This window comes from Cynara cardunculus, assembly GCF_001531365.2.
Source record: "Cynara cardunculus var. scolymus isolate 2C chromosome LG 10, CcrdV1, whole genome shotgun sequence".
NCBI classification, from domain to species: domain Eukaryota; kingdom Viridiplantae; phylum Streptophyta; class Magnoliopsida; order Asterales; family Asteraceae; genus Cynara; species Cynara cardunculus.
The window spans coordinates 27,491,140-27,503,467 of NC_037537.1; the positions used below are offsets into that span (position 1 = coordinate 27,491,140).

General features: G+C 33.2%; 1 protein-coding gene across 1 annotated transcript; it reads left to right on the plus strand.

Annotated features, from left to right (window-relative positions):
- The first annotated feature begins 5,311 nt into the window (after positions 1 to 5,311).
- Positions 5,312 to 11,561, plus strand: LOC112520184 (DDT domain-containing protein DDR4). The gene is made up of 11 exons (XM_025128485.1): positions 5,312 to 5,410; positions 6,189 to 6,299; positions 7,947 to 8,033; positions 8,113 to 8,150; positions 8,243 to 8,324; positions 9,074 to 9,180; positions 9,257 to 9,392; positions 9,506 to 9,598; positions 9,685 to 9,799; positions 10,847 to 10,889; positions 11,042 to 11,561. The coding sequence occupies exons 1-11, from the start codon at positions 5,312 to 5,314 to the stop codon at positions 11,559 to 11,561; spliced, it is 1,431 nt and encodes a 476-aa protein (XP_024984253.1).
- The last annotated feature ends 767 nt before the right edge of the window (positions 11,562 to 12,328 follow it).

Here is a 12,328-nt window from a genome sequence, read left to right on the forward strand (position 1 = left end):
TGTATTTGATTGTGTTTATTTGCAGTTAGTTACACGAATTCAGATATGGAGGTTTAATAAGTTGTACCTACACATAATTTATTTGTAATTTTGAGTTTTAAGTAATATGCATTAATAAGTATTACTTTACGCATAAAAAGTGGTTTTTAAGAGTTTTTGTAAAATGATTTATAATATAGAATATATATATTTTTTATATATAATTTAATTTAAGTTTAATAATAAAACAATTTATTTATGGTTTAATATTATAAATTTTATAAAGATAATAATTAAGTATTCTTTTAGAATTTAATGATTATACTAATTATATTTTAGAATTTTTATATTTAAAATGAGATATTTATCCTGTATTTGATTGTGTTTATCTGCAGTTAGTTACACGAATTCAGATATGGGATGAAATCGTTTATGGGTGAACGGTTTTAAGAGTTTTTAAGAGTTTTAGCCAAATGTTTTATAAAATAGTATAGATAAACAAAAACGGAACTATTAAATTTTTAATGGATAATTAAATATTTAAAATAATCTAAAACAAAAATAAGAAGGAAAAAAACTGCTGTGAACGATCAATCTCGTTATGTGTCCGGTCATATTTATTTTCAATACATTTTTTGAATTTTGAAGTTAAAATATTCAAGGGACTGTTTGTCGGTTACTAAATGGTTTGATATATAATGATTAAGTAGTTAGAATATGAACATACTTTTATGATATAATATAAAATGAAATATAATTGTTAAGAGTAAAATTAGGATGTTGAATGGTTAAGTGAGGTTCGATATACAAAATCATTCAAAGGGTTTTATAATCATATTAAGAGATAGAATTTCTTTTATCAAACAAGATTTATCTATTAGTGATTCAGATCTTGGCTTTTAATAAAACTATTAAGAGGTAAACAAACAACTCCTAAAACATCCATCGATTCGTATGATTTAATAGGATTTTGAGTTGAATTCTACTCATATCCAATGTTTAAATTGAAAGATTTCATGTATTTGAAATTTTGGGATTTCATTGAAATAATACAAACGTAGGAATTTAAAATCCTATAGGGTGATTTTTGAAATCTTTCAAAAACAATTTGTCAAATAAAATGGGTGCAAAGCAAAATTTAGGTTCTATCTTCAATGGTTTATCCATTGCAAAGATTACAATATTTAATTATATTATTAAAATATTATTTATCTTTTTTGATGTTTAATTTCAAGGATTTTCTTGTATGAATAATTAAAACAACATTTTTTCTTTTCCAAAACAATTATTTTGGAGATTTTTTTAAATTAGAGAATTTTACCTTCTTTCTTGTATTTTCTCTATTTTAAATAAGAATTATAAAAAAACCTGATAAAATAAAATATGTATTTTAAATAATCAGTTATAAATGTTTTTATATGTATATTATAATTTAAAACAAACCAAAATTTAAGGATTATTTGACGTATTGTATAACAAAATTTAGACTAAAACATGATACGAAAAATTGTAATTGTAATTTTTTTAATTAAAAAGCATTTATGATGTAAATGAAATAATTTAAGTAAATATTTATTAAAAATGTTTAAAATTTTCTATAAGAAAAAGATTGAAACATAATTTTACCACACATGCATATATCATCGTATTTTTATTATATGATTTACATGTGTAAAGCACATAAAAGTTTAGAAAATAAATTTGTTGAGGACAAAAATATCATTTAGAAAAAATAGTCTCATTTATGTAATAACTGTTTATTTTTTGACGGGATAAATAATGTCAATTTTTATTTTACATGATCTCAAACCTATGTTGTGTTGAATGAAAGACAAGTTTTTATGATACGTATGTGAATGAAAATGATATAACAATATGTGATTTGTATATGGTGTTTTTGAGTGAGAATTAAGGATGATGATTTGTCCGACCTGGTGGTGGGAACCCCAGCTCACTCAACCTGAACGTGGACGGGGATCACCTGTTAAAACGGGTCCAGGGAACCCCGATAGACTCAAACCGGGGTTGGGGCAGGAGGCGGGTATTGTACCCCCGCCCTGCCCTGTACCCGGTATACTAATATTCATTTAATAAGTATCTGAATTTTGGAAATTCTGATAGTGGGTCTCTGTTACTGTTGGACTTCAAGAGTATATGTATTAGGAAACATGGGACTTGGCCGGGTTGAGGAACAGGTGTTGACTCTTGAGTAGGGGACATGATGTTAACTAGGGGTGAGCAGCGAAACCGGGTACCCGGCTATGGAACCGGAATCGCCGGTTCCGGAACCGGAACCAATATGAGTGGTTCCAGTTCCTAAAATACGGAACCGATTGAGAATGGTTCCAGTTCCGGTTCTCAATTTTTTGTAACCGTTACCCGCCGGGTATCCGGTATTTTTAAATAAAAAAATATTATTATTTTTTAATACCAAATTTATATTAAGTTTACATCTTGAAAGCACGCCGTCATCTTCATTCTTCATATAAAATGATTCGTATTTTTTTAAATTGTGTGTTCACTTGGATTCATAGTATGTAATCGTTAAACTTTGAAAATTTACCATTATAGTATGTAATCGTTAAACTTTGAACATTTTCTATTAGTCTATTATGGTTTGTAATCGTTAAACAATATTTGTAACCATTATTATATATAATTTGTATTCTTGCTTATTTATTTAGTGTTTTGGCAACGTTTTATTTTTTATTTCTAAATAACAAAATTTTAATTTTAGGAAGCGGGTACCCGGAACCGGAACCGGTTCCCGGCGGTTCCGATTCCGGTTCCAAAAATTTAAGAACCGCTCTAACCGGTTCCGGTTCCGGTTCCAATATCTCAAGAACCGCCGGTTCCTGTCAAAAAGGTCGGGTACTCGCCTATGCTCACCCCTAATGTTAACCCCGTACCTGCCGGAGACCGGGGCCGAGGCTGGGGCTGTTACTAAAACCCGGGGCCGGGTTCGGCGATTACAAAACCTGCCCCATCCCCGCCTCGTTGTCATGCCTAGTTAGAATTTCGTCCTGTAGACGCTCGTTAATCTAGAACATGAATTCCCTCCGAGCCTTTTGTAAAAATTAGACCAACCAAACCTTATATTTCGCTTCATTTCTTGTTGAAAGTTACAGAATATCAAGAACATTTGATCTGTTTATCTGAAAACCCCCAATGAACATGGCTCCTTTCCGAATCAAAAAAAATGCTCGAGGCATTTTTGCATTTGTTAAAGATTTATGGCCTTAGTTACACAATGATGTTTTATGTATATGTTTGTTTTAATAACTTTGTTAAGTTTTGTACTTAATTCAAATACTTTTGAAATAATAAAAAAAAAAAACTTACAACCAGATATAAGTTGTAGTAGCAAGAATTTGCAATAAGATTTATGATAGATTCTTTTAAATAAACAGATTATCTGTGTGCTTATTATATTCACGTCATTATGTTTTACTTGAGATTTTAATGTGTTAAGCACATGCAACAATATACTCTGGTTTTATTCAGCATGTACGTCTTTATTTATACTGTGTAGGCATGTACGTGCATAGAAAATAATATTTTATGTGGATTTATTGTGATTTCACTAGGTTTATATTATATGTATCGACTATGGTGTCTGCACCAACCATGATGCATGATGGTAATGTGTTAAGTTGTATGAGTTAGAAACACCGCACTTGAATATAAAAGATTGGGTTATGGTGAGAAAGGAAGTTACTTGAGAAGTGTAAGAAGAAATTTCCACCATTAGATCAAATAAATGTCAACACTAATGAGGTGTACGAAGATGCACCAGATTAATTTTACTTATCATGTTATTCATATTAATTTTGTACCGTCCAGTGTCATTATTTGCTACAGCTATTACATACCGTATTATAGCTAAGGAGTGCAAAAAGAATAAACACGAAGATCACATATGAACTCAATTTATAACATATTGCATGTAGAATTGTAGATTAAAAAGTCCAAAAACATAAATAGTAACTAAAGATGTTACCATCTTAGTTTCCGTGTGATTAAATTTTTACATAGAATTACCGATTGCAATTTAAATCATACATTTTATGTATTATATGATAAATTAACCGATGAAGCTTAAAGGGGTTGTTTGTTTACCTTTTAATAGTTCAATTAAGAGGCAACATCTGAATCGTTAAGAGATGAATCTTGTTTAACAAAAAAAAATCTACCTATTAATGGTTCTAAAACACTTTAAATGATTTTGTATCATGCGCCTCTCTTAACCATTTAGCGCCTTAATTTCATTGTAAGCAATTACCAAACAATTATATTTCATTTTACACTATATTATGAGAGCCTCTTAATCATTATGACCACTTGATCATTTTGCACCAAAATTATTCAACAACTACCGAACAACCCCTAAGAATGCTACAAAATCACCTACCTAGCGTTTTCAAAGCATTTTTTTTTCCAAACGAAAGGGAGTGAGAGAAGAGAAGGAAAGTAAGGAAAAAATATTTTATTATCAAGAGATTGTTTGACAATTGCTAAATAGTTTGGTGCAAAATGATTAATAGACTCTTATGATATAGTACAAAATGAAATTTAATTATTTGGTAATTGTTTACAATGAAATTAGAACGATGAATGATTATAGGAGACTCATGATACAAAATCATTCAGAGAGTTTTAGAACCATTAAAAGACAATTTTTTTTACCAAACAAAATTCATCTATTAACGATTCAAATGCTATCTTTTAATTGAACTATTAAAAGGTAAACAAACAATCACTAAATTATTTAAGGAGATAAAGTAAAAGAAAATTAACAAAAACAATTATGATTTTTCTTCCCAAACATGCGAGGTGAGGGAACAAAAGGAAAATAATTAAATAATAACAATTACAAATATTTATAAAATTACACATCCATTTATTAATTACAATTCATTTTAAAATAAATAAGAGTATATTTATAAAATAACATTATTTTTTCATTTATTTCCTACTAAAACACGAGAATTTATTTATTTTCCTTTCTTTCCGTCCTCATAAAAACACAAATAAATTTTTATTGTTCTCATACTTTCTTCATTACATTTTTTTTCCAATTTCGGGAACACAAGGTGGATGCCATAAAAGGAAATGTTTTGAATTTTTCCTTATAAATGGAAAGTAGTAAATGATAAGGGACTAAAAGTGTACAAATCCAATAGTTTAGGTACTTTTCATGCCATGGACCAAAACTTTCTATTAGACATTTTGGGCGGGAAACGACTACTATTAACATCGATCCCTCAACCTCTCCATCTTCCTCGCATACACGCGCACTCTTTCTCGTTTTAGGTTTTCTCTCTCTAGAACAATGAACGAGAACGGTCATCAGTCGCCATCGGGATTTGAAGATGCTCGGAGTAGGCTTCGACAGCGTTGGGAGTTGGCTTCTGTTCTCAATTTCTTCAAGGTGATTCTTGGGATTTTTAATCTTATTGTTGATTTCACTACTTTCAAAGTTCGATCTTTTGTATTTACTTTGTGTAAAACGATCTACATTTATTCCTTTGGATGATATTTCGATGAAAGATTAGCGGTAAACTCAAAACCTCATATCGATAATACTTGAATCCCGCTTAAAAACCTAGATATGCTTTGTGTTGGGGGGTGTTGAGAAAAATAGAAAGGAACGACGGATAAGATCATCGAAATTCTTAATCTTAGGAAGTGGAGGAAACATATAAATATGAGTCGGGGATAGAGCATTGGAAGGGTTATCGAATTTGGGACGAGTTTGACGTACAACATGTGTTTCTATTGCGTCAATCACGAGTGTGCTATGCATTTTGTCAAAGTAGATCTTAGGGCACGAATAAGCGCTAGACACAGAGAGAGAGAGAGAGAGGGACGTATGATGCCTGAAGAACTATTGCAGATGGTTATTCGAAACCTGAAGGGCTTCTGAACTCCCAGATGATTTTGACATGCAACCATGTGTGTAATAACTAATAAGTTATAGTTATATTTACTATAAAATCAACGCATTACTTATATAAGTTCACATGTTAATTCTGGTGAAATTGTAATGCTTGGAATTTTGAATCTCAAGAGGTAAGTTTTTATTTTTCAGTTTATAGCTATTATGTATATGTATGGCTGTTTTAATGGAGTCAGAGCTTGGTTCATTCGCATGTGCATACTTTCTAACTTTTTGTTGTGGAAGTGCCATAATATGAGATTTTACGCAGGTGTTTGAGCCTGTTATTGAAGGTAATCTGAAGATTTCTGCTGAAGAGATTGAGACGGCACTTATTATACCAAACAACTCTCTTGCTCAGCTTCACGTAGCGCTCTTAAAGGTTTTTTCTTTCTTTTGTCATGCTCATGAGATTGCGGATCATTTTGCTATATGTAGTCTCTTTTGTGACTAGCTAAATTTTTATTGTTTACCCAATGATGTTTTTCACTTTGCTACTGGTGGTTAGTAACCAACAGGCCTCAAACCGGCATCACTTTCTCAAAGCCTGAAATATGCATTTTTTAGTCCACTTTTTTTGAGCACGATGGTTTTGTTATTTGCGTGTTTTCTGATATCGAGACTTTACAATTGTCAATCCACAAAGGAAATTTCACATAGCTGGTTAGTTGTAGAGTCGACAGTATTAATGATCGAAATTAACTATATTGTTAGGTAACCTGTTCACAAATGAAGAATTAATTATTGGATATATATTTACTATTTTAACTATAAGCTTTAGATATGAACATGAAAGCTATGAAAGAGTTTAATGATGACATTTGATGATCCCCTGTGACTATGAACGTAACCTTCATCTATCATATGAATCCACTACCATATTTGCCAGCTTCCTAACCTTCCCTTCTCTCGCCCTCAAACTCTCTTAACATCTTTCTTCCCATCTCTTACTAGCTACTGGATCCTACACTTAGTCTAATACCCTTTTTTATGTCTCCAAGAACTTCTATCAGAGGTCATATTCTCGGAATGTCCAATGCCGCCATGTCTATCCTCAGCTGTTAATCTTATGTTCTAGGGCTGCCCTCTTCCTTGCCCCCTTGATTGTTATGCTTTATAATCTCTTCACTTGTGCCGTCATCTGTCTCCTGCGAATGTGCCCAAACTCGAAACCACCACAATCTTTCCTTTCTCATTTTTTTTGATAGGAACAACTCTCAACTCTGCCTAGAAACCTCGTTTGTATCCTGTCTAACATGGTCCGACCAGAGGTTCATCTAAGTATGGCAGTATGCTCATTTTTGCAAATTGTAACTTTCTCAAGTAGGTCTCATTTGTCTCCCACCAGTTCGAGCCATGCCCCCTAGTGTTGTTTGCCAATTAGAATCAGCATTAACTGTTTCGCTCATTGGGTGTTTGATGTTATACTTGATTAATTGCGTGCTTGCATGAGAAAGACGTGCTTGCATTTGGAAAAGTTTTAACATTCTTTAAGATAGATTACAGCTAATGGGAATATCATCATTCCTTGTATGCTTTGAAATTCGACGAGGTTAATTGGTTTTGAATCATAATAGCTACTTAAACAGGGTGACATAATTCGAGTACAAGAATAACATTAGTTCATCTGACATCTACTCCTAGGATTAGATGTTCAATTATTATATTTATATCAAGGAACATGAGTATCAAAATGTCCCAATATTTATGGATCAGTTAATGAGTTCAATTTTTAATGCAACCTTTTGACAATGTTATGGTAGAATAAGATTCTCTTATAGCCATTGCATGGATTTATGGTATGAAAATTCCAAAGTAATGAACACAATGACACCAGCACAATGATGTTACAGACCTGAAACTGTGACTGAAGTTGTTATATGTTGTTTTGGTTGATGCATGTATATTTTAAAGTTCATCTGGTAGTATTGTCTGCATTTTATTCAAATGTTTAGAAAGCTAATCCTTATGCTAAGTTCATAAATTTTGATCTTCTTATTGTTACTTATTCTCCCATAATGCTGAATAGGGAATTCCGCCTGTAAGTAAAAACCTGAAGGACCCCAATGCTTGGGTCGTGGCGCTCTCTAAGAAGCTCAGCATGTGGTGGCCGTGGGTAGGTCACTTAATGTTTCTACTTATTACAACCAAAATTGCTTCTTTGGTAAAATAACAGCAAAGTTTATGATATTCAGGTTGCTGAGGGGGATTTTCCATTGATTGCAGCTAAAGGGTACTCTTATCTTCATTCATAAAAGGTTAACACCTGATGCCATATGGTTTAACTAACAACAAGTTCCTTTCTGCTGCCATGCGGTTATGCAGGGAGGAGACGGCAACATACAAAGAACTTGATCCTACAGTTCGTCTTGTACTTCTTAAAGCGCTCTGCGAGATTCGAGCTGATGTATAATATCCAGCCCTTCTTTTTTTCCTTTTTCTTATTGCAGTTCATGACAAATTTAGTAATTTCTGTTTTCTAGTAAGTTCTTGCTTTATCTGGCACATGGATTTAATAAAGAGTTAAAGATGCACCACTTGTACAAGTTTCCACTTGAACAAAAGAACATAGAGGGTTCTCTAATCACATCTAAATGTTTGAGGGACCTGCAAGTCTTATCTGGCCTAGAGGTACCTAGTAACCTGACCTTCTTAGGGGTCAAGGGTTTAAGCCTCACCCAAGGTGAGGAGTGTGTGTGAGTTGAATTTGCCATATGTAAATATTATATACTTAAAAGAGGCTGTTATCAATCTCCATTACAGATGAATCGTTCGAAGTTATAGGCCTGTCATGTACATAGTGTGTATGGCTTGACATAGTTGCTCTATAGGTAGCAACCATTGGTGCTTGCTCTAAAGAAGATATTTTGATGGTGAAAAAGAGAACTAAGATTTAAGTAAAAAAATGAGATGTTTTATATGTTTTGGCCAAATTGTAATGGATGCCAGAAATTGATGTTGGTATTTCTTATCTCATTTAATTACCGAATGTGTGAATTTAGTTTTATGCAAGTTTCTACAGATTAACTTCCTCTAGACTGTTGTCAGATGTCAAAATAGAGTGAAGCATGTGCTAATTTTCTTTAAATTCTTTTCTGTTCATGATAATACTTATTTTCTGTTTCTCATGCGATGTGTTATGTTTTTTCTTCACAGCAACATGATGTGGTGTCTTACATCAACAATGCAGTAAAAGTTAAGAACGAGCTTTCTACTTTCCGAAAAGATAACATTGGGAAAGATGGAAAAGGGACTTCATATTGGTGAGATTCAATGCTGCTACGATATAAAAACGCGATTGTGGTTGATAACTCATTTATGTGCTTGGCTCATTGACAGGTGTGATGGCAATGAAATCATTGGTTTTAGATTGTACAAGGAAGTAAATACTTTTAGGAAAAATGAAAAACTACCAACCATTAGTTGTCAATGGGAAACACTTGCAACCAACCTAGAGGAGTTCCAGAAAGTTGTGGTAAGTTGGATAAGTGGAAGTTAGTTTATAAATCACTTGTCAGAGTGAGGATTATAAAAAATAGGCATATTCGACCTTCTTCTCACTCTTCTTGTCTCTGTTGGTAATGGCAGGATGAATATTCTTCTAGTAAATCAAAAGTAGAAGTTGCTGTTAGCGTTGCTGTTGAAACTGAAGTCATTCCCGTTCTTAATAAACTTGAAAAGGTTTGTTTTCCAACGGGTTTTTTCTAGATTCACATGATACAATAAGAGATCAGGCGTCTAATAGCGATTCCTGGTATCTGGTTCAGAAGAAACAAAGAGCATTGCAGAAGAAAAAAGATGAAGAGAGGGTCATAAATAATTTCTGTAGAACTGGAATCACGCGTTCCTGCCGTAGTCGCAGACCTATCAGCTACACATTTGGTATGAACAGTTCTGCTTATATACCATATTTATTATTCTAGAACTATTATCATCTGGTATAATTATTGAATTTGTCTATGGTTTAATTTTTATGCTCTTTCTGTTAGAATTGACTAATCTTGTATGTTTAAAAATCTACCTTTTGTTTTTAATACAACCACAATAAATAACATCTAATGTTTTAAAGTGATACGACAAACCGTGTTCGCTAGAGCGTGCTAATGGCTTTAACATCAAGAAAGAGTCCATCCCATCAACACCTCTTAGTGCTTATATTTTCTCCTAACTGTCAATGTGAAGGCCAATTGATTTCTAGGTGCATTCAACTTTGAAAGAGAAATTGTTCTCTGATTCCTTCCCTGATGCAATCTAAGGGACTGTTTGATTGGTTTTTCATTAAGTCATGCATGGATAAAGCTGTCTGTATAGATTGGGAAGATTTTTGTTTGGAAGGGCTTTTTCATAGATGAAAGGAGCATGTTTTTTAATTGAGAGACATGTTTGGAAAAAACTTGGCTTTCTGTATAAAGCTCCCCCTAAAGCTTATTGAATAAGCCACTTTCTATATCATTAAGCCACTACCAAACAATTATGTATAGCTGAACGAATAAGCTGTGAGTTCCATTAAGCTTATTAAGCTGCTAACAATCAAGACCAGTAGATCAATTTTCAGGTGCCGTAGTTAGTAGGAAAATGGTATGAGAGCATCCCGGACCAATTTGTCACGTCGGGATTGATGAATTAGAAGGTAGACATACTGAGATTGATATATTAGTATATATTCTTAAAGGTGATGAGCAAATCTTGGCTTGATAAATGTATGTGATTAAAAAGGTTTTTCATTGCACAAGCATTAATTATGCTGCATTATATTTCTTTGACATCCAAGCTATGCTTAAATAGGGAAAGAAAATAAAGATTGCCCTTAATTTGAAGTTATCAGTCGGATATTTGCAATGTATAGATATCAAAGGAAGATAGTCTCTCGATGCTTTGATTTTCTTTCTTTTGTCTTGTAGAGGTGAGACCATTCTTTAATTTTTGCAGATGAATACGACAAGGCCATTAATGAAGCCATACGAGAAACCAAGTAAGTTGCATCTATTTCATCACTGGCTTTTCTTATTAATCCTACTGCTTTTGTTTGTTTTTTCAACGAGCTCACTTGCGAATTGATACTTTTGGAAAATTTCTAAATTAAGGAATCCTGAATTTGCATTTTTTCTCTGATCTGTGATTCAGGAGAATGAAAACCAAAGATGAACAAAGGAATGAGAAAAAAGAAAATGCAGTGAACGAGAAAAAAGAAACTGTCGTGAACGAGAAAAAAGAAGCTGCAGTGAACGAGGAGAAAGAAGCTGTAGTGAACGAGGATTCGGAGCAAGAGGATGAATCCATGGATGGCGAGTCCACTGAATCTGAATCTGACTCGGAAAGCAGCAAGCTTGAAACCGAAGATGTTTCTGAAGACAGCAGGCAGGAGTCTGATGAAGAAGAAGCTCATGCAAACGATGACGACGACGATAACAAGGAAAACATGAACCATAGCAGCGAAAACGGGCTAGTTCTAAATTCTCGTATTCAAAATGGCAGCTATAAAACAAGAGGAAGCAAGAAAATCATTGCGAATGGTGGCGATCCTATGAAACAGATGGGAAACTATGGTGCAAAGAAGCGATTGAGGCAAAGGCCTAACCGCAATACCGCCCTCGAGTCTGCGGTTGTTCCCGACTCGGAAGACGAAATTTCCAGCGATAGTTAAGAAGCGAGATGCAAATGTACAGTAGTTCTACATGGAGTTCGATTTCGACATATCGTATTCGAAATAAACATGATGGGTTTAAGATGTTTTTTTGCAGCAGCAGCAACTGTGTTGTAGTATTTAACCAACTATGAAGGGAGGAGAGGTGGAATCAATCGAATATTGGATTGTTTTGGTATTGATTTTGCCTCTTCAATTGGAATTAGGTTCTGATTTTGGCTTTATATCTTAAAGTGATTATTAAATCAAACGAAACAAGCTGAATACATTCAGGCCTGTATGAAGGTAAGGTTGAGAGTCTTAACTTGAAGAGCTGAATGTTATATGCTGATATGTTCAAAGTTTTTTGAACATGGTTGAGCCATACGATCAGAATGTAAAAATCATTGAGTTCAGTTGACTTAATCGATCTCGAATACGAGCTTATAAAATATGAATTTGTAGGTGTAATATATAATCGAAATATGTTAAATGGGCATATATATTCGAGTGAAGTTGATATTATTTTTTTCGAGTCAAACATCAAGAAATTGTCACTCGATTATTGTTAACACCTCCAAGAGCCTACTTGTTAGTAGCTTAACGAGTTTAACGAGACTCACAACTTATTAGTCAATCATACAGTGATTGTTTGGTAGTGACTTAATGTTATATAAAACGACTTAGTAAACTTTTAGGGGGAGTTTTATGTAGTTTTTTTCTTTCTAAACTTGCTCATCACACTTAGAAAATACGCTACTTCCATTTATAAAAATACTCTCTCAAAT

Coding starts and splice junctions, on each gene's coding strand:
- LOC112520184 (XM_025128485.1), top strand. CDS start 5,312: ATGAACGAGAACGGTCATCAGTCGCCATCGGGATTTGAAGATGCTCGG. Junction 9,800..10,846: donor ACCTATCAGCTACACATTTG/GTATGAACAGTT, acceptor TAATTTTTGCAG/ATGAATACGACAAGGCCATT. Junction 10,890..11,041: donor GAAGCCATACGAGAAACCAA/GTAAGTTGCATC, acceptor TCTGTGATTCAG/GAGAATGAAAACCAAAGATG.